The sequence below is a fragment of the Uranotaenia lowii genome, chromosome 3 (assembly GCF_029784155.1).
Source record: "Uranotaenia lowii strain MFRU-FL chromosome 3, ASM2978415v1, whole genome shotgun sequence".
Taxonomy (NCBI): domain Eukaryota; kingdom Metazoa; phylum Arthropoda; class Insecta; order Diptera; family Culicidae; genus Uranotaenia; species Uranotaenia lowii.
This window is the reverse complement of record NC_073693.1, coordinates 369,209,193-369,230,356: the sequence shown is the minus strand read 5'-3', so window position 1 is coordinate 369,230,356 and position 21,164 is coordinate 369,209,193. Positions and strand designations below refer to the sequence as shown.

Genomic DNA, 21,164 nt, shown 5'->3' with positions numbered 1-21,164 from the left:
CGTCACTTTGTTCCTTCCGGTTTTGCTGATATCTTCAATCGATTTGTCAAATCCGTTTTGATGCAGTATGATCCCAACAGTTAATCGGTTAATGATTTTTCTTTTCTCAACATCTACATTTTCCACTATCACTCTAAATGGTCGTCCATCTGTTGATTTATACTGGTAGTTCTTAAAAACTCTCGTTTTTTCTACCAATCCGGTGCTTGGTGGCTGGTCGTTCCTTCTAATTTCTGTTGTTTCCGTGGTTTCCATATCATCTATGTTCCTCCTATTTTGTAGGTTAGGTGAACTTGCTGTTATTGATGCTGCTCCTTGAGGAGCAGCACCTTGCACACTCATTTTTGACTTTTTAGTCACAATCCACTTTAAAATTTCTGGCACTTATGATTTTTGCACTCTACTTCACTAAACACGTTAAAATCAAAACATATAGCGACAGTACAGACGAAAAAACTATTAAAATTAATCAATTATTTTCGTCAAGAATTAAAAATTGGCCTTCCGTGTCGAAATGTAAACATCCAATCTCAAAATGATTTGTTTTAATGATTCAACATGGCGCCGTAATGATGAGTGAATTCATTCGAGAGCTTCGAGCGCCGTCATGAAATTTATACCAGTCACCCAACAGAGATGCCAATGTTCTTGATTTTTCAGGATTTGCCTGATTTTTCGAAACTTATAGCGTATATTTTACCCTAGTGGCAACTCAATCGTGCACTAACTACTGTCAACTTTATACAAAAAAAGCGATAACAGCACTTGGTGCACATCTAGGTTTAAAAAAAGCTACTAGCTTGACAATCTCATATGCCAAAGCTTTTCCGATTTTTAAAATAAGCCTGATTTTCATCATTTTTGAGAATGTGATGGATATAAGGGTATATTATGTGTATAGCACCAAACCGAATAGCGACAGTAGGACTAGCGACGCTTTTTTACTAGCGAGATTTCTGTCATTCGCAGGTTTGTTATCCTTTTTTCAGTCCAGTAGGCGTTTTCAATGTAGCACTCGAACATTGTTTACGTTATTTACTGTACATTTTTTCTAGGTCATCAATCGCATGCTTCAAGTTTCCTAGGAAACTCGCGATGCGTCGTTATTAATTTCAACGTCGCGACGTATGAGACGTTTCGCTAGTAGGCAAAGCTGCTTTGATTACTAGCGCTCATATTTTGGATTTTTTCTGCATGCATAATATACGGGCGATAGTATAGTCCTATTTGCCGCTAGTAGTATTCGTGTCACAATTCAGGGCGTTTCACTAACACTTTTTCATTATGGGAACATTAACCTCAAAAACGACCGTGTTCGTTGGCCAGCTGCTCGATTTTTGCACTGGAATTTTTGGAGGTTAATTGTCCCGTTCTTGTCCGTACACGCCAGTGGGACGCGAGTTAATGTGCGTGAGAAATGTCAAAAACAACTCTATTGGCGAAAAATTGGCCTCAGCCATAACCTCAAACTTTGATGAGCTGACAGCCTCACCAGTGATGCTAGGTGTGTTACTAAAATCAGTATTTGTTTGTTTCAAACTAATTATAATATTTCTGGATTGATTAATTTTTTTAACAATCAACAGCTAAACGTTTGAATTCATTACGGGGCGTCTCTAATAAAATAGATGAAAATAAGCCATCTTCCGCTAATGAATTTTCAACGTGCATTTAAAACATCTGAAATATATTTTCATGTACTGCTCGGTAAATTAAAAAGAGTTGTTTCCAATTTCTAAACGAATGCAAAATCATTCACTGTTACAAAAAAGAAGTAAATTAATGAAAGCCACGTCTACACGCAGCGAAAAGATTTTTTATTTCAAAGGAAAGTGCCGCAAAAACAAAGGATTTTTTCCTTTGATTTTGGGATAAATAAAAATTCCTTTGATTCAAAGGCATTTTCCTTTGTTTCAAAGAATTTTTCTTTTGAAAAATCTTTGAATCAAAATATTAATGCTTTGGAACAAAAAACAGTTCCATTTGATGCAAAGTTGTTCTCGTTTGCTACAATGTAATTTAGATTTAGATTTAAAAGGATTGATTCATTGAACCATTTTTCTTTTATTCCAATTGGACGAAATATTTTCTGTTGTCCCGAAGTTCCTATTAGGAATGTTGAATAATAAAAAGAAAGAATTTACATTTTAAATTCATTTTTATTCACAAAATTAACACTAACACTGGTTCACTATAATTTTGGTCCTAATTTTGGCCTAAGGGCATTCTTCTTGGGCCGCTCAATAGACTTCCGGAAGCAGCTCCGGTTGCTATCTTTGGTGCATGGCGCATGGTCATCCAACTGGTGATTACCGCTGAAGATCGGGCCGAAGATAATCAGACCGCTGGATTTGGGGCGGAATCTGCCGTGGTCCTGTAATGCAAGAGCTTATATAAAATCTGAAACATTCACTTTTTGATTAATGGATTAACACAAACTTACCATTCTTCATCCTGAATCCTCCTAAAGCTATCTCTGAATCACTAGTTTTGATTTTCAACACAACCGGACAAACTTTATTCGAAATTCGGTTCTTGCTCAATCCAAAATATCTTCTAAGTTTAAAATTTTAATTTAAACAAATTATTCCTTTCTGTTGAAAACAATTTTCTTTGGTTGAAAGAAAATTTACTTTGATTTTAACGAAATGTGCAATTGAACAAATTTCTTTTGAATCAAAGAATTTGTTTAAAATCAAAGTCCAAAATTATTCAGTTCAAAAAATTAATTCTTTCTTTCAAAAATTATTCATTTGAATCAGAACGATAATTCATTGATTCAAAGAAAATAGGAGTTTGATTCAAAAAACTGAATGTTTTGAATCAAAGTCAGTTTTGTTTTGTATCAAAATCCAAGTTTTCTCTGCGTGTATGTTGACTATGAAAATAATAGCCTGCATGCTCTGAATATTTATAATATTTTCACATAATTCGCTACATCGTTTAAGTGTGCGATACAGACAGTTGTTAATCAGTTCAGATAAATGTTGCGTTTAATTTCATATTCTAATAGAAATCTACGGCAAAGTTGCAAATTCTCAGTACTCATGAAAACGTTTTTCAATAAAAATGCAATTAAAAAAATATAATCATTTTCCAAATATCAATGCACTTGGCAGCCCTGAACACCCAAAAAAATCAGGGCTGATAGATCTAGGGTGGAACAACTTTGACACAAAGTAGGCAAGGTGGAGAAGCGGGCACGCATGCCAAAATTTTGACAGCTTATTACATTGTTTACGTTTTGTGTCAAAGAAAATCAACGAAAAGTATGACGAAAAAGTCGTGCTTTGGTAGTGGTGTTTTATATGACGTCACCACCAACTTGATGTAAATCTTTTTTGTTTTTGTTTTACAACAAACAACAGTGACTGTAATGCCAAAACGGAAAAACAATCTCCTAGCTCCTCGGGCAAAAGTCGTGAAGCCCGATCTCCAAGCACTGCCTCCAGCAGCAGTTCCTCCTCAACGCCCTCCCTACTGAAGCAGAAAGTTAAACTGGAACCAGAATTTTTACCAACCATTCCCCAATTATCGCCCGATACCGCTGAACCAGGTCGTGATGGATTGTGTATTTTCCAACAACTTGACCACTTGATACTTGTACTATCAGTGAGTTAAGTATAGGAACTTTCGTCTGTAGGTGTTGCTGATATTGTAATTGGTGAATTATTGTTAACAAACATTCACATTTTTTCTCATATTCCACAGAATACTCCAAGGCAACCTGCAAAACACTTTATCTGTTGGACCCCCTCCGCATCAACCCGGAGCTGATCGAGCACATCCTACGATTTAACGTCGATGGCGATCATCAGTGGCCCCAGGAGGGAACGATTCTCATCTTCCTCCCCGGGCTGGAAGAGGTCAAGAACGTTCACGAAGCCCTGCTGGATAGTCGCATGTTTGGCCCCCGAGAGGATCGCTTCCTGCTGATACCGTTACACTCGACGCTGTGCAGCGAGGAACAGGCCCAGGTGTTCCGAAAAACTCCCAAGGGAAAAGGAAAATTATGCTGAGTACCAACATCGCTGAAACTTCGGGTACCATTGACCATTGACGACCACCTAGTGATGAGAACATTGATGCCGCCAAGAAACAACTGACTGCTTCGGGTCATCATTTAGCAGCATTATCGGTAGATGTGCGGATAGGAAAGCTCATGCTGTTTGGAGCTATTTTTCAGTGCCTGGATAGTGTGCTAACGATAGCGACTTGTTTTAGCTACAAGAGTCCGTTTGTGTCTCCCTTCAACAAAAGGAACGAACCAGAAAGTAGAAAGCGGCTGTTCGGTATTGCGAATAGCAATCATTTGACGATGCTTAATGATTACAGGAAATGGAAGGAGACTTCGAAGCGCAGTCGATATGCGACCAACTGTTTTGCCGAAGAGAATTACCTGTCGACCAAAACGCTTCACACGATCGATGAAATGAAGCAACAGTTCTTGGAATTGCTGGTGTCCATTGGATTTGTTCCACTAGATTTGAGTAGTCGTCGGGGGAAATTTATTAAAGATGAGCTACAAGTAGCTTACCGGAACGGAAATAAATTCTAACGGAGAGAATAACCGGCTCCTAGCGGCCATCCTATCCGCTGCCCTCTACCCAAACGTCATAAACCCAGAGAAAAGTTTCATCAGTGGAGCGAGTGGTGCGGTACCCAAACTGCCTCAACCGTCCGATCTTCGTTTTAAAACCCAACAGGATGGATACGTTTTCTTTTATCCGTCCTCGATAAATGCCACATGTGGCCACTTCAATTCCACGTACCTGGTCTACCAGAAAAAAAGTTAAAACGTCCCGGATCTACATTCGGGAAACCACAACGGTTCCGCTGCTGCCGATGGTCCTGTTCTCGGGCAGCGATCTGCAGATAGAACTGTACTGGATGGTGGATTGAGCTGCAGGCGGAAATGATGAAATTCTTACGCCTCGAGCTGGCTAAAATTTTGGAGCTTAAAATTTCCGATCCGTAACACTAGGTTACAGCTGTTGTACTTTAGAAGAAAAGGAATAAATGTTACATGTTTGTATTTAAAAGAATATTTCCTAATACATACAATGTAAAGCTATAACGAGCCAAACTCGTTTTGCATTTTTACAATTTTGGTATGCTTAGCTTAACACTTGTTTAGAAGAGAAAGAAGGATAGAAAGAGAAATATGAAAATAAAAAGAATTACAGATGAAGATCAATAACTTTTAGGAAATGATATATTTCGAACATGTAGTCCAAATCCATCACAGCTAACACATCCCTAACTGGAACGTCAGGTGATTTTCCTCAGGCCCGAAGGGAATCTATGAAATTCGCTTTAGCGACAAGGTGGTCCTCACACGACCAAACATACCATGCTCGATGTCATGGTATCCTAGGTTTTTAACATTATTGTATTCTATTCAATTCGACAAAAATGCTGGTTCTGTATTAAAATACTGACAAAAATATAAACCAAAACTTTGTGAAATATTTTTATTTTTGAATATTGATGAAAATTACGGAAGTTTATAAAAAAGACTGGTTGAACGATTTATATTATTTTATCAACATGAATCAGCCGGAAAATGTTAACGGCAGCTTCATAATCTCGTATCTCGTGGTGCGACAGGGCGATCATACTTTTAACCCAACTGCTGTTGTAGTGATGCGATGGAACGTTACTGAAGCGTTCGATAGCCTTTGCGCACTCGTAGCTCTGTAACCGAAGATAGTTCTGGCCGAGTTCCCGCAGCAGTGTCATCAAGCCATCGGCGCTCTGTTTTTTTCATGGCCAGCCCGTGCTGTGCCATTTTCTGGGCACTGTTGACACTGTTGTTGATGAAAACTTTTTCACTTAACGTTTCACTGGAAGTGATGGTTTCGATCTTCTCCTTTCCATCGCTTCCGGTTGAAGACTTTCGTTCATGGACATTTTCCAGCAAGCTGGCCGTACTACTGTTTAGATTCTTGCAAATTCTTATGTTAGGTTTAAGCGGCGGAGATCGAGATGCCACGAATTTATAATTCAGTTGAGGACTCTTGGTGTTCTCCTTCACTGAATAGTTGTTGTTGCTAAAAAGCCTGGAACTTCGCCGTACATTATGGGCCTGCAGGGCACCGCCGGTCGTGTTGGATGTTCGCAGCGTCATCAACTGGCTGCCTGTCTGACTAAACACAATCGGTTTGGTGTTTGTTTTTTGTAGCTGCAGCAGCATCATTGTTGTCTAAAAAGAAAAAAACTGAACTTAATACGGCAATAGGAAATCGGGATAGCTAATGCTTACCGTAGTATCCATTTTCCTTTTAATTATGTTGCACATTGTACCTAAATTGTGGTGGCCACGCAACTTTTAGTTACTGCACAGGAGAGCAATTTTCTGCTGTTCACTTTCGGCTATGATTTGCTGTTGCTGTATCGTATTCAGCTGTTGTTGGATTTACGAACCGGGAGGTTGTTGCGGCTGATGACAACCGGTGGCCAAAGTCGAGAACTGCTGTGGCGAAGGTGGCATTATCAAATTCGATTGGTCACTGCTTAAAACTGGACTATGCATTATAGGTAAAACATCGAAACTAGGAATGGTAGGACTCATGGTGGCTAGATACTTAAACTGTTGCTTCCGGAAAGGGGTCCCCACTTCCGCCCCTGCACCACTGCCTGGAGTTTGTTCAACATCTGTTATACTAGATATATTCTGACTCTGTTGGAGCTAAGGTTGCTGTTGTGGAGCATTATTTGGTGTATTGATTATATTCTGTATGGGACCCCAATCTGATCTAGTGGAGTAGATAAATGACTACCGCTAATTAACTGTTGATGCTGCTGCTGTTGAAGCTCGATTCCGACGTCCGGGTTAATAATAAAACTGCCACCACCTCCTACTCCTCCTCCCCCACCTCCGCCACATCCATTTCCGAACCAAACCACCGACGAGTTTAAGGCCGTTGGCTGACTAGTGGCAAATATATCGGTGCTCGAAAGCTGAAACACTTCCGTCGGATCCGGTTTCTCTCCACGCTGGCATAGTTCGGCAACGATTGCCTCATGAATGGGTTTAACTTCACCGCCCTCCGACTGGCATCGTTGGCCAGTGCCGCACGTTCAGTCTTTTAGCAGATCCTCGACGACAACTTCAGCGCAAAGCATCCGATATCGCCGAACTCGACACTTCGTCCAGATGCCGTACCCGCAAGAGATCATCGTTGATTAGAGTTTGCTCAGCTTCTGAGCCAGAAGGAACAGACTTTCCTCGGATTCCGCTGTAGGGGAGAAAGATGTTAGAATTTATGAAAAATTTACGAAACCAAAACGAATTTTAAATACGCACTGTCACTGAACCGATATTATTCAGTCGCTCAATAATCTAAAGCCGGTGATACCTGCGTGCTTGATGCACTTTGATACCTTCTTGTTTTGTAAACAATGTCACAGCATGGCTGATTGGGATTTTTGACATTTTACACCACCCTAATCTATCAGCCCTGCAAAAAAATCTAAACACGAGCATCTGTGTGTCGCTTTTCCACAGGGCGAATTTGTCGATATTAGTACCGCAAAATCGCGTTTATCGTGCGCCCTTCCCAAAAATTGATTCTGTTCTCCCATGGTTTGAGGTTAGGGCTGAGGCCTCCTGCTAAGGTGGTGTTCGTGTAAAACTGTCAATATATCCTAATACCCCTTATACGGAACCGCCTTAGACCATTTAGGAAGGTCAAAATGTGTAGCGAAGACCACAAAAAGATCCTACCCTCAACCGAAATTTCTGTTACTCATATGTCCCTAATTTTTATTTCACATGGAAGTTCCTGATTCTTGAAAAAAAAAAAATTGGCAACCCTGCCACCCAAGGAATGTTAAAAGAAGGTGGTGTTCAACTATACATTAGTAGTGGTATAGGCTGTGACGTCACTGTTAAAAATGACCGAACAAACGTATTCATGTGAAATTAAATCCTGTATTGGTTAAAAACAAACCATTCGTATTAATAACTGTGTGCCAAATCTCTGTTATTTGTAAATTTTAATTTCTCTTAATTTGTTAATTAGCAGAAAACTAAAACGAATTAACGTTTTGAATTAAACAAAACCAGACCATTGAATTTTTCTTGCAGAACGAGGAGTTCGCATTAGCAGCGTCGAAATGAGTAGTGTAATAACATAAACAACAACACGGTTTTTCCACCCAAACAGATCAGGTTCTTTTTTTTAAATACATAAATTAAAAAGCATTAATTAGTGAAATGAGTGCAGAAGAAGGCACAGGTTGTTTCTTGTGTTTCCGAACGGACAATGCCGAAGGTGAAGCAATCGTCGAGGATTCCGAACTCGCCGAGGCAATATACAAACATTTTTGGTTTACGGTAATTTCAATATTTCAATGCACATGTATTAATAAATTAACTAAATAAATATTAAAGCTCCCTCATTAACTTGCAGGTTGAAGAAGTCAAGAATGCTTGGATATGTTTGAACTGCGATACAAAAATCAAAAGCTTTCATGAATTCTACCTTCAAGTAGAAAAAGATCACCGGTTTTATCAACAGAACGCGACAGTTTATATGGGAGAAATTAAAGCCGAAGAAAGCCAAAGTTCAGAAGAATTAGAAAATCTTAATGCCGATGATGATGAAGAAGCTGATGGAGAATTCACCCTTTTATTGGATGACGACTATTCCACAGATGATGGATCCCTAAATGTAGCGACACCAGTTAAAACAGAACTTATCGAATCGGATTCAGGGTCTTTTGTTGTAAGCGATGAGGAGATTCTACAGTTTTGTTCAATGAGTTGTCACCTATGCTGTATGGAGTTTGCAAATTTTAATGATCTTAATAATCACTATCGTGAATCTCATAACGAGAAAGCGTTCGTCATGTGTTGCAATTTGAAATTCGATACGGTTTCACTGCTTCGAGAGCACATAAGAATCCATATCGATCCTAATTGTTTCCAATGCTTAGAATGCGGTAAAAACTTCTGTTCTCAGCGTAGTTTACGTAATCATAAGCTTCAAATGCATCTTTCTGACCAAGATAAAAGTTTTCAATGCGAACATTGTCCAAAGAAATTCGCAAGAAAGCATTTGCTAAATACACATATTTTGACACACGATCGAAAAAATCAGGAATGTGAAATTTGCAACAGCAGCTTTCAAAACAAAGGATCCCTCCGGTATCACATTCGTACCGTTCATGAACGTGCCAATGAAGTTATTTGCGATATCTGTGCGAAGATACTGAAATCCAAAGGAGCGCTGGCAGTACATCGAGCAGAACACTTCAACAAAACTCGCCTGAAGTGCCAAGAATGCGGCCAGTGGATGAAAAACAGTTTAAGTCTGCGAAGACACATGAAACGGCACGAGGAAAAGGCGATGATAATCGAGTGCCACATTTGTGGCAAACGTTCACCGAACACACATGCTTTGCAGAAGCACATTAGGGATCAGCATACGGCCAAGCGAATTCACCAGTGTACGATGTGCAGCAAGGCTTTCAAGAGGGCCATCGCTCTAAAGGTTTGACCGACTTTCTTTTAAATAAGTTTTTGATTACTAATTTGAAATTTCATTTGGCAGGAACACACGGCAACGCACACCGGAGAGCAACTTTATAAATGCGAAATCTGCGGGAAGGAATTCAACTCTTCAGCGAACATCAGTGTCCATAGGAAGAAAGCTCATCCCATCGAGTGGTTAGAATACCAACGGAAGAAACCCAAAAACGGTGGATAAGCATGGCAGAATTTTTTTTTCAAAAAGACCGAGAGGTTGATAAAATATGGAAATTTCATACCACATTTATGAATAAAATTATACCTCGAACGATTTGTAGCGATTAAACAATTTAAATGTTAACATGTAGTTCGAACGCACGTGTGTTTTGTATTATTTCTTTCCGAAGAATTAGTCGTACAGTTGAGCGTGATTTCGTTGAGTTGAGCTTCAGGACCCTCGTCTTTGTACGAGTCCATCTGTTTTGCACCGTTACAAGATGTAAAATTCGAGTTAAAGATTTGGATCATTGTTCGTAGAAAGATCTGGCGTGGCCAATGATTCGATGTGCTTTCCGGTATCACCATAGGGCGCACCAACCAAGATACTGGAAGCTTTCCATTCTTTTCAACTTTATTCGACTTGGTTCTTCCGACGATGATTCTCATCCATTATGTGAAATGTGAAAAAAGTGGTTGCATCTTTGTCTCCAACCAACTGTAATCGAGATTAGATAAGAAATAAATCAGAATCGAATGTTTCTTTACAGTACACGTGATCCTTGTCGGCATTTTTATGCTCATTGAATGTCTATGATCGTGCTTGAATGCTTGCCTCATACAAACGGTGTTACGATGGGATTCATAAAAATTTTAAGTGTGCTTCAAAAGGGATGAAAATATGGTCATTTCGGCATCAAGAAGGTACGAAAATAACGGTTATATTTTTAAAAAAGTATCCATTAAAAGAATAATCGTTTAATAATTTACAAGCTAGTGCTCAGTATTTACGATAGTTCACTTCTTTCTATATCCTGTCGCCACGCTCAACAGAATCAAATATAACTAAGAAGCAGAGCATCAACCAAGTCGCTCAGTAGGATTGGCGCACAAAAAGATCGGTGCAATTATTTTTTCCAGTTTCGCGTCTTCGTCAAACAAATGCTCTTCTCTAAGTAGTCTCTCAACCAACAGAAGTTGAGTCCGTTGATTTCTAGTAGCAACCGGAAATTCTACCTGCCACCAAACGTGTTTGTAATACTTGTTAGAAGTAGATTTTATGTTTATGCTCGCGATCTGTTGTTTTGCTTTCATTAAAAGCTAGGGATTGATTTTATATTTACACGGGTTTTATCGTTAACTTTACACTATTTTGCATCCGCAAATTATTAACAATTATTATATTGTATGCTTTACGGTATAGTACTTTCTATCTCTGTTATTCTATACAGCTGAAAAAATAGTAGACCGGATTTCACTCTAAGGAAAACTATGCCAATCTTATATGAAAATTCATCATCTGCCATCTGTAACTTGGTACATTTTTTTTTATTCTTCGTTTATCATCGCTTGTACGATTTCCATCATTCTTTATCTAAAATTCGTTTTACATTCTTCCCAATAATTCGTCCTAAACGAAAACATCACGAATCGAATGTTGCGACGAGTCTTGGTGTAAGTAGATCATAACATAACTCAATTATTTTGTTAATTCTATACCTAGACGTAAAATATAAAACTAAAGATTCGATGAGATTGTAGCCTTCGCCATGTTTATCAATTTTTTCCCTCAAAACAGATTTTTTATTTAATTATGAAGTCCAAAAATAACTGACTGTCTGGACTAAATGTTTACTTTTTTTTACATTGCTATTTCTGGGGGGTTTTCAATGTTCTATCGTTGTGTCGAGCGATTCGCATTCCAACCGAACTCTATTGGTCTCTTTGAGTCGATTTGTAATTTAGAATTATGTAGAAAGTTACAGAATTTAATGTTCCGCACAGCAGATTTAAAAAAAAATTTTTTTTGGTTTCGCTCTGTCAATGTTCAGTGTTAGCCAGCTGATTTTTATACAAAAATTGAAAAAGTAATTGTATTGATTTAGGCATGAAGTGTGTGAGTATAAGCGATACGAAAAATTGCTTATATCGTAATTGCACACGCATTAGATAAACTAGGTACTACACTTTGAACAACAAAATTCCGACTTGGCCGACTGTGGCCTACAAGATAGTGTTCAAGTCTTCTAAGCCAGCGGTCTTGAGACGAATCTCGGTCAAAGCATACATACATAGTACTCTTTCTATGGGCTGGTGATTTGAGCATTTGTAAGATGCAAATCCTTGAAAGATGTATGCCTTAGTGTTAAGTGAATTAGATCTTTTCAAAGAAACATAAGTTTCCACTGAGATCTATGAGTTAGTTTTCATATCAATTAAATGTAATCATGAAAGATTGTGCTAAAACTTTTTCACCACTAACAGCACGTGTAGAACATAAGTTCACAAAACTGCATTGTTGGACAGATAATCATCCTTTTTGGCAGTATTTATTGATTGATAATTGATTTGTAAAGTAAACTCTTTCGAAACATGCTTTATTTCTCAATGCGAACATACATTTGACATAGGTCATTTGGCACTCTTCACAAAAAAAAGAATTGACCGTTATGTAAAAACGGAAAAAATTGAAAAACTTACATAAATAATATGTAATGTAGTCACAAAGTCATCTCTGTCCGATTCTCATGAAGATTTTGTTCTGATACTCAAGGAAAATGTGAATGACTTCAAGTTCTTTGTGAATTTAATAAATTTAAATCTATTATTGAAACAAATTTCGAGCTGACCGTACTAGAACATACATGTTCTCTGACGGAAAATTTCAACCGATGAGAGACGAAGGTTGGTTGTTAGTTAAATGATCGGAATCGTTGAACTGCTGATTTCTAATCATTTTGACACTGACGACGGGGCGGAGCAAACGAACGAAAACCATTGCTTTAATGACGTTTTTGTACAAAACAATTCGATCAAAAATATACACGGTTGATATATCTATTAGTACCTAGATTAATTATTCTGTAAAGTAAACGTACAACTAGCAAAATAAGTCTTCAATCTTTACTTTTTGTTGCATGGTTTGCGTTTTAAAATAAGAAGAAAAGAAAAAAACGACAGGACACATCACTTACTCTCATCCCGTACCGGAGGGAGCCGAGGAGAGCACCGGTGCCGGAGGTTTATCTGTTGGTGGTGCCTCCCCTGTCGTCTTCGGAATATTTCCTGAATGCTCGACACCATTGCTACTATTGTTATTATTGCTACCACCTAAGCTACTACCGCTAGAACCGATAGTCGCACTTTGATCAGGAGCGCTATTATTAATTTTATTACTATAACTACCTGTACTAACTCTACTACTGCTGCTACTACCACTACTACTACTACTGTTGCTGGTTCCATCGCTTCTTGAAATGACAGCAGCAGCAGCGGCAGTAACAGTAAGAGCTTCATTATCAAGTTTCTCCTGTTGAAGCCGTCGTTCTAGCCTTTGCAATCGTTCTTCTTCCTGCTGTTTCCGCAATCGCACACAAGGCACACACAAAGTTAGAACATGCTCTCGAATCTTTGTCAATTCGTTGGTAGCATACTCGTGCAACCAGTTAGCCACCATAGCTAAGCTTTCTCTCTGCTGCACAGTGAGGTACGGATTCGGATGACCCTCTGGACTCCGGGCACCGCATCGGTTACATATTGAACACACTGTACAGTGCCATCGGCCTGTTAAGGATAGAAAGAATAAATCTGTTAAAGATGTTCAATGGACACCTTGTCGATTTGTTGGTCAACGCTTACCTTCAGGTAAATTACGTAATCCAATGCAGGCAAGATGGAAACCACGATCGCATTGATCGCAATAGACCATTCGCCGGCTGGTGACCGATGGTGCTGCCTCTATGGGTGGGCAGTTCGGACGCCGGTGGCATTTTTGGCAGGATTTGCAATCGGCACACTGCCACGGGTATTCCGAGGCACGCTTGAACATTTTGGCAGACATGTCAATGCACGTTGGATGCGCTGTTATTCGAAAAATGGAATTATTTATGTTGAAGTTCACGTTAGAGAAGAGATTGTGTAACAACTGTGTGAAACTCAATAGCTTACCTTTTCGCCTACAAACCGAGCATCGTATGAACCGTTCAGGTTGATTTCGCTGGTTTTTGTTCTGTGGCCCTAAACAAACAGCGCACATGTATGGATTAATCGGTGTTGTAGATCCCACCACTAGATTGGTTTCCTCTTTCTTGACATTCCCCGAAACCACCGTTGCCGGCATCTGCTGCGAAATCACCGTTACCGGCATCTGCTGCGAAAGCACCGTTGCCGGCATCTGATGTGGGTTTTTACTTGGTGCTATCGACAATTGGTTTAATTTGTTGGGACTATTGATATCGGTACAGTTTTTGCTGATGGCCGTACAGCTGGCTGTTTTGAAACTTGTAGACGTCAGTGTTAATTTAGACTCCTGTAAATTCAACCAAGATTATTGTTAGTTTGAAATAGGAATACTCAAATGATCCCATTCTTACCGTATCCGAATCATCCGAACTACTACTGGTACCGCTTGAATCCGATTCACTCTCTTCGTCACTATCATCACTACTGCTAGAATCGTCACTGCTACTGTCACCACTGTCGCTAGATTCCTCTGCTGAAGCCACTTCTGCTAGTAATTGCTTGTACCTGTCCGAACGAAGAATTGCCCTTAGTTGGAAGGGATCCAGCAGAGCCGTATTGATAGGATAACACCTAGAAAGTTAAAAAAAGTGTTACTTCAACGTCTTTTCACCGATGGTATTATGCTTGCTTACGCTAATTCTTCCGGTGTGTACGTTCGATAATACTCCGAAAATTGTCCTGGAACCAATGCTATCGGATAGTGACTTGCGTTCCATTCAGTCGGTTGTTGCCTAAATTGATATTCTCTCGGAACCTGTACGATGTACGACTGCAGATCCATGCACGATTGCCTAGTTTCCTTTCGCCTGTAAAATAAAGTTTTAGCAAATTGCTCACAAGCAAACCATAACGTTTAACTTACTCTTTATTCATCATGGCATTCCAGCTAGAGGCTGATTTGATTGCTCTGTCTTTCTGTACTTGACTTTTGTCGATACCCTCGGCAAGGATAGCAGCGGCCGCTGTTCGTAGGTACTTTTGGCGATCCCGGTAATGTTTCTCTCGTTGATATCGTTTGTATTCTTCGTACTTTTCTGGATAATCGTTGCACATGATGTCGAGAATTTCTGAAGCGTACACCGCCGTTAGGCCGAGGTCACACATCTTCTCGGACGCCAAACCTTTCTCCATAATGTAGTTCCGTTCTTCCATATCCACGGGTCTCCTCATCAAGTCTGGATATTTCCGCTTGAAGCTTTTGACATCCAGATACTCGGCAATTTGTTCTTGGATCATGTACGTGTCACCGCCTCCCCTGGGATTGGCAGCTGTCGGCTGGGGCCATTCATACTCGGCTATGTGCTCCACGGAAGTTTGGCTGAAAAACAGACATTTAGAATAACATTCGAACACGGACACTCCGACAAAACCAGTTACCCATTCATGTCGATGACCTCCATCTTGGCTTTGGTTTTCCGAACGCTGGCTGTCAGCGAGAGGATTGATAAATTGTTGTTGTCTTGAGTAATACTCGCACTGCTTAAGCACGAACTCTGGGATTCTTCGTTCATACCATGAGGTCCTGCCGTGACCAATCGGGTTGGTGTGGTGAAGTTGAAGTCACCACTCATCCGGGTGTCCTCCTCGAACAGCTGCAAACCAGCGGTGTGGCTCGAAACCGGAGTGCCCAGAACCAGTTGCCTTCGAATCTTCGAATCCTGTAAAGATAAAAGAAACATAAATTTGAATAAATATTTATCGAGTGTTGCTTTGAAAAAAGTGTTGAATTATATGATATTATAAATAATTTATTAACATAAAAAAATCTCTACAAGAGATTTTCAAGATTGCGGATTGCGAGAATGCTGAAATTACAACAGACAAATTTCCTTGCTGTTTTTGTGGGAACTAAGTATTCATGAGAATTTTCTCAACGATGTCATAATCATAATATTTAGTTTATTATCAAAAATTCGAACTGCTTCAAACAGAGAAAAAATAATATTCCTATTGGATGTCCGACTTGTGCGCTTCAAAACACCCTAGCATCAGCTTTGTCGCGCTTTCCAAAGCGCTCAGTATGACAGGTCTGCGCTTTTTTCGATGGAGAGTAAATGAGAGCAGTTATGTCGCGTGTATCGGAAGCTAGCCATTGCGAAGGACAATAGGAGTCGGTGGTAATAGAAATTTTTAAGCGTAGCATGAATTCAACTGATTTCAGAAAATCATGAACAATATTTCTGTGTATTTTTTTTTTAAATCCGGTAAATATGTACTCAGTCCGATTAAGAGAGTAAACCATGAAATTGCCACACCCAAAATTGATTCACAAAATTCGAGTTTTCATCCAATTGCCATCAAATTTTCAGGGATTGAAAAATAACTTTTAAACTTCATTTCACCATTTTACTCGTATTTTATTTACAGTCCATACGCAAATGCCCGCACCTTGGCCTAAACCCCTCCATAAGATTCTGCACAACCTGTGAATCAACCGTTTTTTGCATGTAAACCCACACTTTCTTCAATTCCTCGACTGTCTTCACTACCTTAGGTCGTTTAAGAAGGTGCTGCTTCATAATCGCCCAGTACATCTCGGTGGGGTAGGGTACCACTTCAGCACGTCCTTGGAGAAGTGGCATGAGGCCATCCGCATATTTGGAAATCTTCTGAGTGCGGACATGCTCCGGAACGTTGAACTTCTTCTTGGCCGTGAAAAATAGGTTGCCGGGGATCTGTTTGAAGTCGGCCTTCACATATGTTTCGTCGTCTATGATGCAGCATTCAACTTTCGTCCGCATGTTGAGGTACAACTTCCTGGCACGGGTTTTGGCGGACTTGTTTTGCTTCTTGTCGCAATAAAGAGCCTTTTGTAACTTGAACAATGAACATTCGAAGCCCAGCCTCAGTTTTGGCCCTCTGGACAAAACTTCGGCTTAGGTGCAGCTTCTTAGCCACGTCCCGAACGGAGGCGTTCGGGTTTCGCTTGAAGACCCCAACTACGCGGATGTGATTTTTTGTGTAGTATGGAATACTTTTTCCTTCACTTCTGGGCTCCCGATCGGTGGTCAATCGTTCCTCGAACCGCTTAACCACTCGCGTCACCGTGGAATTCGCGATTCCCAACGTTTTAGCGATGGAACGATGTGAGAGATCCTTGTTCTCGTGATGAATGCGCAAGATTTTATCACGCACGAGCTGTTCTTTCGACTTCATTTCCACGAGTTTTGATCACAGGACTTAAAAACAATGACTGTAAACAATGCACTAGGAACTAAATCCACCCAAATTTTCATTAAATTCTATCAAACGGTTAAAAAGTTAGAGCAATTTCATAGTGTGGCAATTTCATCGTGGACACCCTTTAGTCCTATAGAGGTAATTCCGATAAATGAGATCATTGTAAATAGTACAGTACTCGTTCGTTAATCGGTCAAGCTAGGTAATCGCAGGGTGGCCAGCGGATGTCCATAATCAAATTCCCGGTTTTTTCCCGGTTTTCCTGATCAAGATTTTAATCTTTTTTCCGGTTTCAACATACCCAGATAAATACTTGCTGTACCATAGAAAAGACATTTTACAATTTTTTAATATGAAAGTAAATGAATCGTATTTAAATTTCAAAATTTTATTCTAAATTCAATTGCTAACACAGGTTTACAAAATTTACCCTTTATGAAGAGTCAAGATTAAAGAATTGTTTTCTATTTGAGGCGCTGATTCTAGGCAATAAGCTTTTTTCAGCTAAAGAGTTGGTTAAGTTTTCGTTGACCTTTGAAAATACATTTTTTTCTAAAAATGTGTATTTACCTTTTTTTTAGAAAAATTGAACCACATTCGAAGGATTTCAAAATTATAGATGCTTTGCCATATCAATTTAATTGAAAATCGTGAATTGTATTGATTCTGTAAAACACGGAAAATTCGTAGACATTTAAAAGAATTTTACGCCAAAAGTAAGGCATTGTTTTAAGAGATCTACAACACCTAGGAAACATCTGAATCCTCGAGGGCAACATAAGTTTGTAGAAATCATAAGGCTTTTTGATCCAAAGGGGTATAATTTCGAGAAACACGCATTTAAGATGTGGTGTTTGGTTATTTTCCGTACATTTAAAAAAATACTTCTTTTTTCGAATGTTAACATATAAAAATAAAATTCTTGAAATCTAAAAAACCACAAAATATAGTTTGAAATATCGATAAAAGATTGACGGTGTTAACTCCAAATCTAACATTTTTGCACTTATACCCTTTTGACTCTGAAGTCCTCATATAGATTTATTTACTCAGAACTGATGAGGTTTAGAGCTTCCAAACGACATGTTTCTTAAAATAGAAGTGATAGAGAAATTTCGAATTTAGAATAAAAATCCAATGTAATTTGAAAAAAGAATTTTAATTTTTAATTTCTATTCTAAGTTTCGAACTTTAAAATCTAGATTAATTTTAGTTATATAAATTGATTTGTTTTTCAAAAATTTATCTTTTCCACAGAAATTCTCAAAACAGACTCTGATTTTGACGCTGTATATTTCTTTTAAAAATTCCATTTTAATTTTAATCTTAAATTGTAAATTTGAAATTTTAGTTTGATTTTTTAATCAGAAATCCTACCCTTAAACTTGAATTCTGAATATGAATTCTTCATCTTCATTTTGAGTCGGACTTCTGTATAAATAATAGAAATTTCAATCCGATCTCTTAATTTGAATTTTCTACCTGAACTTTGAATTCAAATCGAAATTAAATTCAGATTCTGAAACTCTTATCAATATTTTGAACATAAATTCTGTGTGATACTTTTTCGGCAAACAGTCTAATGGATAGCAACAATATAGATAGCAACATTAATAGACATTTTATTTATCATTCCAACGTTTCAATCCTTGATCGACCCTTGGAATCATAAGAAATAGTCGTTTTTATTAAACTGCTGACCAAAAAAGTATACCAATAATCCATTCAAAGTCGCCAAATCCCATATGAATATTATTTCTGAATTTCGTATTTGAATTTTTGATAAAAGGTCAAAATTCTATTTTAAATTTAATTATTAGAAACAGGTTTTCTAAATTCGGACTCTTATGGCTGGTTATTTTTAATATTTAAAGAAAAAATTCAAATAGGGCACAAAAACATACAACTCCATCTCTTGTTGAATCACTACAGAACTAAATTGACCAATTTGTATCCAAAGCTTCTGGAAAAAATTATATTGATGAACTTTCCTATTTAGTATGTAAGTATATTAAGAGGAAAATGATTTTTGGTGACAGTTTTTCCCGGTTTTGATTTCAAATTCCCGGTTATTTTCCGGTTTTCCCGGTGCTATTTTCAATTCCCGGTTTTTTCCCGGTTTTCCTGGTTCGCTGGCCACCCTGTAATCGGACATTTTGGAGGCTTTGGAAAGCCAATTGTTATCCATTAAATGACTAATTTCTTCAAAACTGTTCCACTGATCATTTTTTTTTCTTCAAAAATATTCAGTCAGAGGACGATTTGTACCTTTGATGAATTAATTGTTCAACATTTGAACTCGAGGCTTGTTGCTCAGCACTAAAGTGAGACATTCGCCTTTTTAATCAAATTTTGCCTTTTTTACTGTTCTTACTCCTTAGTTTATTTTGCCCATTTATATGTTTCACCTTGTTTATATTATGTAGGGGAGAGTGGGGTATCGTGGGCCATGGGGAAACGTGGGCCGCTTTTAATATCTCAGATGTGAGTTGAGATAAAAATCTCAAACCAAGTGTCATCGTCGTCGCTTTGCGTGAGCATGTATTCCTATATGTTGTTTACTGAAATACGCATCATATGCTTCTTTTATTGATCAAGCTTAAAAAAGTTAGAACAATTTACTTACATAATTAAAACAACACCCGCTAATTTCATCGATGGGGAACCTAAAGTGCATAACAAAAATATGCTCATACGCTTATGATCTTAGTTTTGTCATGATCTTTCACATGGAAAAGGAATTTTTTATGAAACATCAATAAGTCACACAAACGCAATCAATTTGCAAATCATAGCTTGTGGGGAATCGTGGGCCACACATCTTGAACCACCTATATTTTTATGTTTTTATACACATTCAGAACTTAAAATAATTTTTACCTATCTGTAAAGTTTTCCTTTGCCAAATGAAGAGTTATGACAAATATTTTGTCCATCCTATATAAGAATTTTTGCCAAAACTTTCGCGAGCCAGGTTTTGGAATATATTCGATCATGCATCGCTCACTTTTTTATTTCATCATCTGAAATTGCTTTAGAATAACGAAATTAATTAGGAAATCACAGTTTTGGGTCAACTCATAAACTTTGCATGTTATTTGGTCAATTTGGATTTGGTGGCCCACGATTCCCCACCATTTTTCAAAATCCAAAAAATATTGCTTTTTTTCAAACAGTCAGAATTTGGGGAAAATAATTTATTGAAAATTAAAAAAAATACCTTATGATACCTTGAAAATGTAGAAAACCATAACATTTTATATTTTCATTTGATCTTTTATAATAAAGAAGTTATGGAACAACGAAAAAAAGTGGCCCATGATTCCCCACTCTCCCATATATTAATGAAAGATATATCGGTATCGATTTTTGAATACGGCGAATGCGCCAAGACCTTTGTTTAGGAAAAAAAGCATTCAAAGTTTCAGAAAATAAAATCAATTTCCTATTTAGCTGCGTACAATCATTTTCCGAAATAAGTCGCTAAAATGCTTTCAAATTGATTCAGATAAACTGATATGGGATCGAAGCAATCGACTGGTTTGTCAAGACGAATTAAATTTTGCTCTCGTAAAATTTTTTTAAAGTTGCCCCGAAAAATGGAAATTTTTCGAAGTTTTGGTGAAGTTGGTAGCTGCAACAGGGAATGCAGTCGGATTTGGAAGTGGTGTGGCCGAGTTGTTTCTGAAGCTCTAAACCAGGATCATTTTCATTGAATGCTGTGGACCGCTACGCTAGGTGAAACAAAACTTCCGGATATCCTGAAAATCACCGTGAAAACTCGGGTCTCTGCAAAATGGTTAAAGCTAAGTACCTTACTTATTTTTAATTATTTCATACTTTAAGACAGTGAACAATTTATAAATTTGAAAGGGGAAAAACATCTGTGAATTTTAGAATGCACTTCTCAGAAAATATTTACACAATTCTGTTTTTGAAAATGTAGCCTAGCGTAAGAATTGCATTAAGCAATTCGACTCCCGTATAAATTCATTCTCAATTCAAAGATGTGTTCAATTAATATTTTGTGGAATACATCATGTGCTTTTTTTTAATTTTTAAATTTTTAAGAAGTACATGATTGTAATAACTGAAGATCTGAGGCGTTAAAAATTTCAATAGCTCTAGTCCTATTTTTATTATGTGTTCAGTAAATACAGTGGAGAAACAATGGTCACAAGATGCAGCCGGTATTGAATCTGCTAATATCTAGAGTTTTTGAACGATCTTAAAAATATCCTAAACATGTGTGTCAGCTCAACAATGG

At 38.1% G+C, this 21,164-nt stretch overlaps 3 protein-coding genes and 1 long non-coding RNA gene across 14 annotated transcripts in view; 2 read left to right on the top strand and 2 right to left on the bottom strand.

The window, feature by feature from the left end:
* LOC129754380 (uncharacterized protein CG43867-like) overlaps positions 1-21,164 on the bottom strand; it is a 691,811-nt gene that overhangs the window by 426,273 nt on the left and 244,374 nt on the right. The gene's annotated exons all lie outside the window — the stretch shown is intronic.
* On the top strand, positions 3,210-5,191 carry LOC129754394 (uncharacterized). The gene is made up of 2 exons (XR_008739018.1): positions 3,210-3,639; positions 3,712-5,191. It is a non-coding gene; the product is annotated as an uncharacterized LOC129754394 (long non-coding RNA).
* Positions 5,284-7,447, bottom strand: LOC129754390 (uncharacterized). The gene is made up of 3 exons (XM_055750442.1): positions 7,310-7,447; positions 6,266-7,241; positions 5,284-6,205 (listed from the first exon to the last, which is right to left on the bottom strand). The coding sequence occupies exons 2-3, from the start codon at positions 6,299-6,301 to the stop codon at positions 5,660-5,662; spliced, it is 582 nt and encodes a 193-aa protein (XP_055606417.1). The 5' UTR covers positions 6,302-7,241; positions 7,310-7,447; the 3' UTR covers positions 5,284-5,659.
* Positions 7,930-9,852, top strand: LOC129754386 (transcription factor grauzone-like). Its single transcript, XM_055750439.1, has 4 exons — positions 7,930-7,994; positions 8,072-8,341; positions 8,418-9,500; positions 9,561-9,852. Exons 2-4 carry the CDS (start codon positions 8,222-8,224, stop codon positions 9,714-9,716), a joined length of 1,359 nt encoding a protein of 452 aa, XP_055606414.1. The 5' UTR covers positions 7,930-7,994; positions 8,072-8,221; the 3' UTR covers positions 9,717-9,852.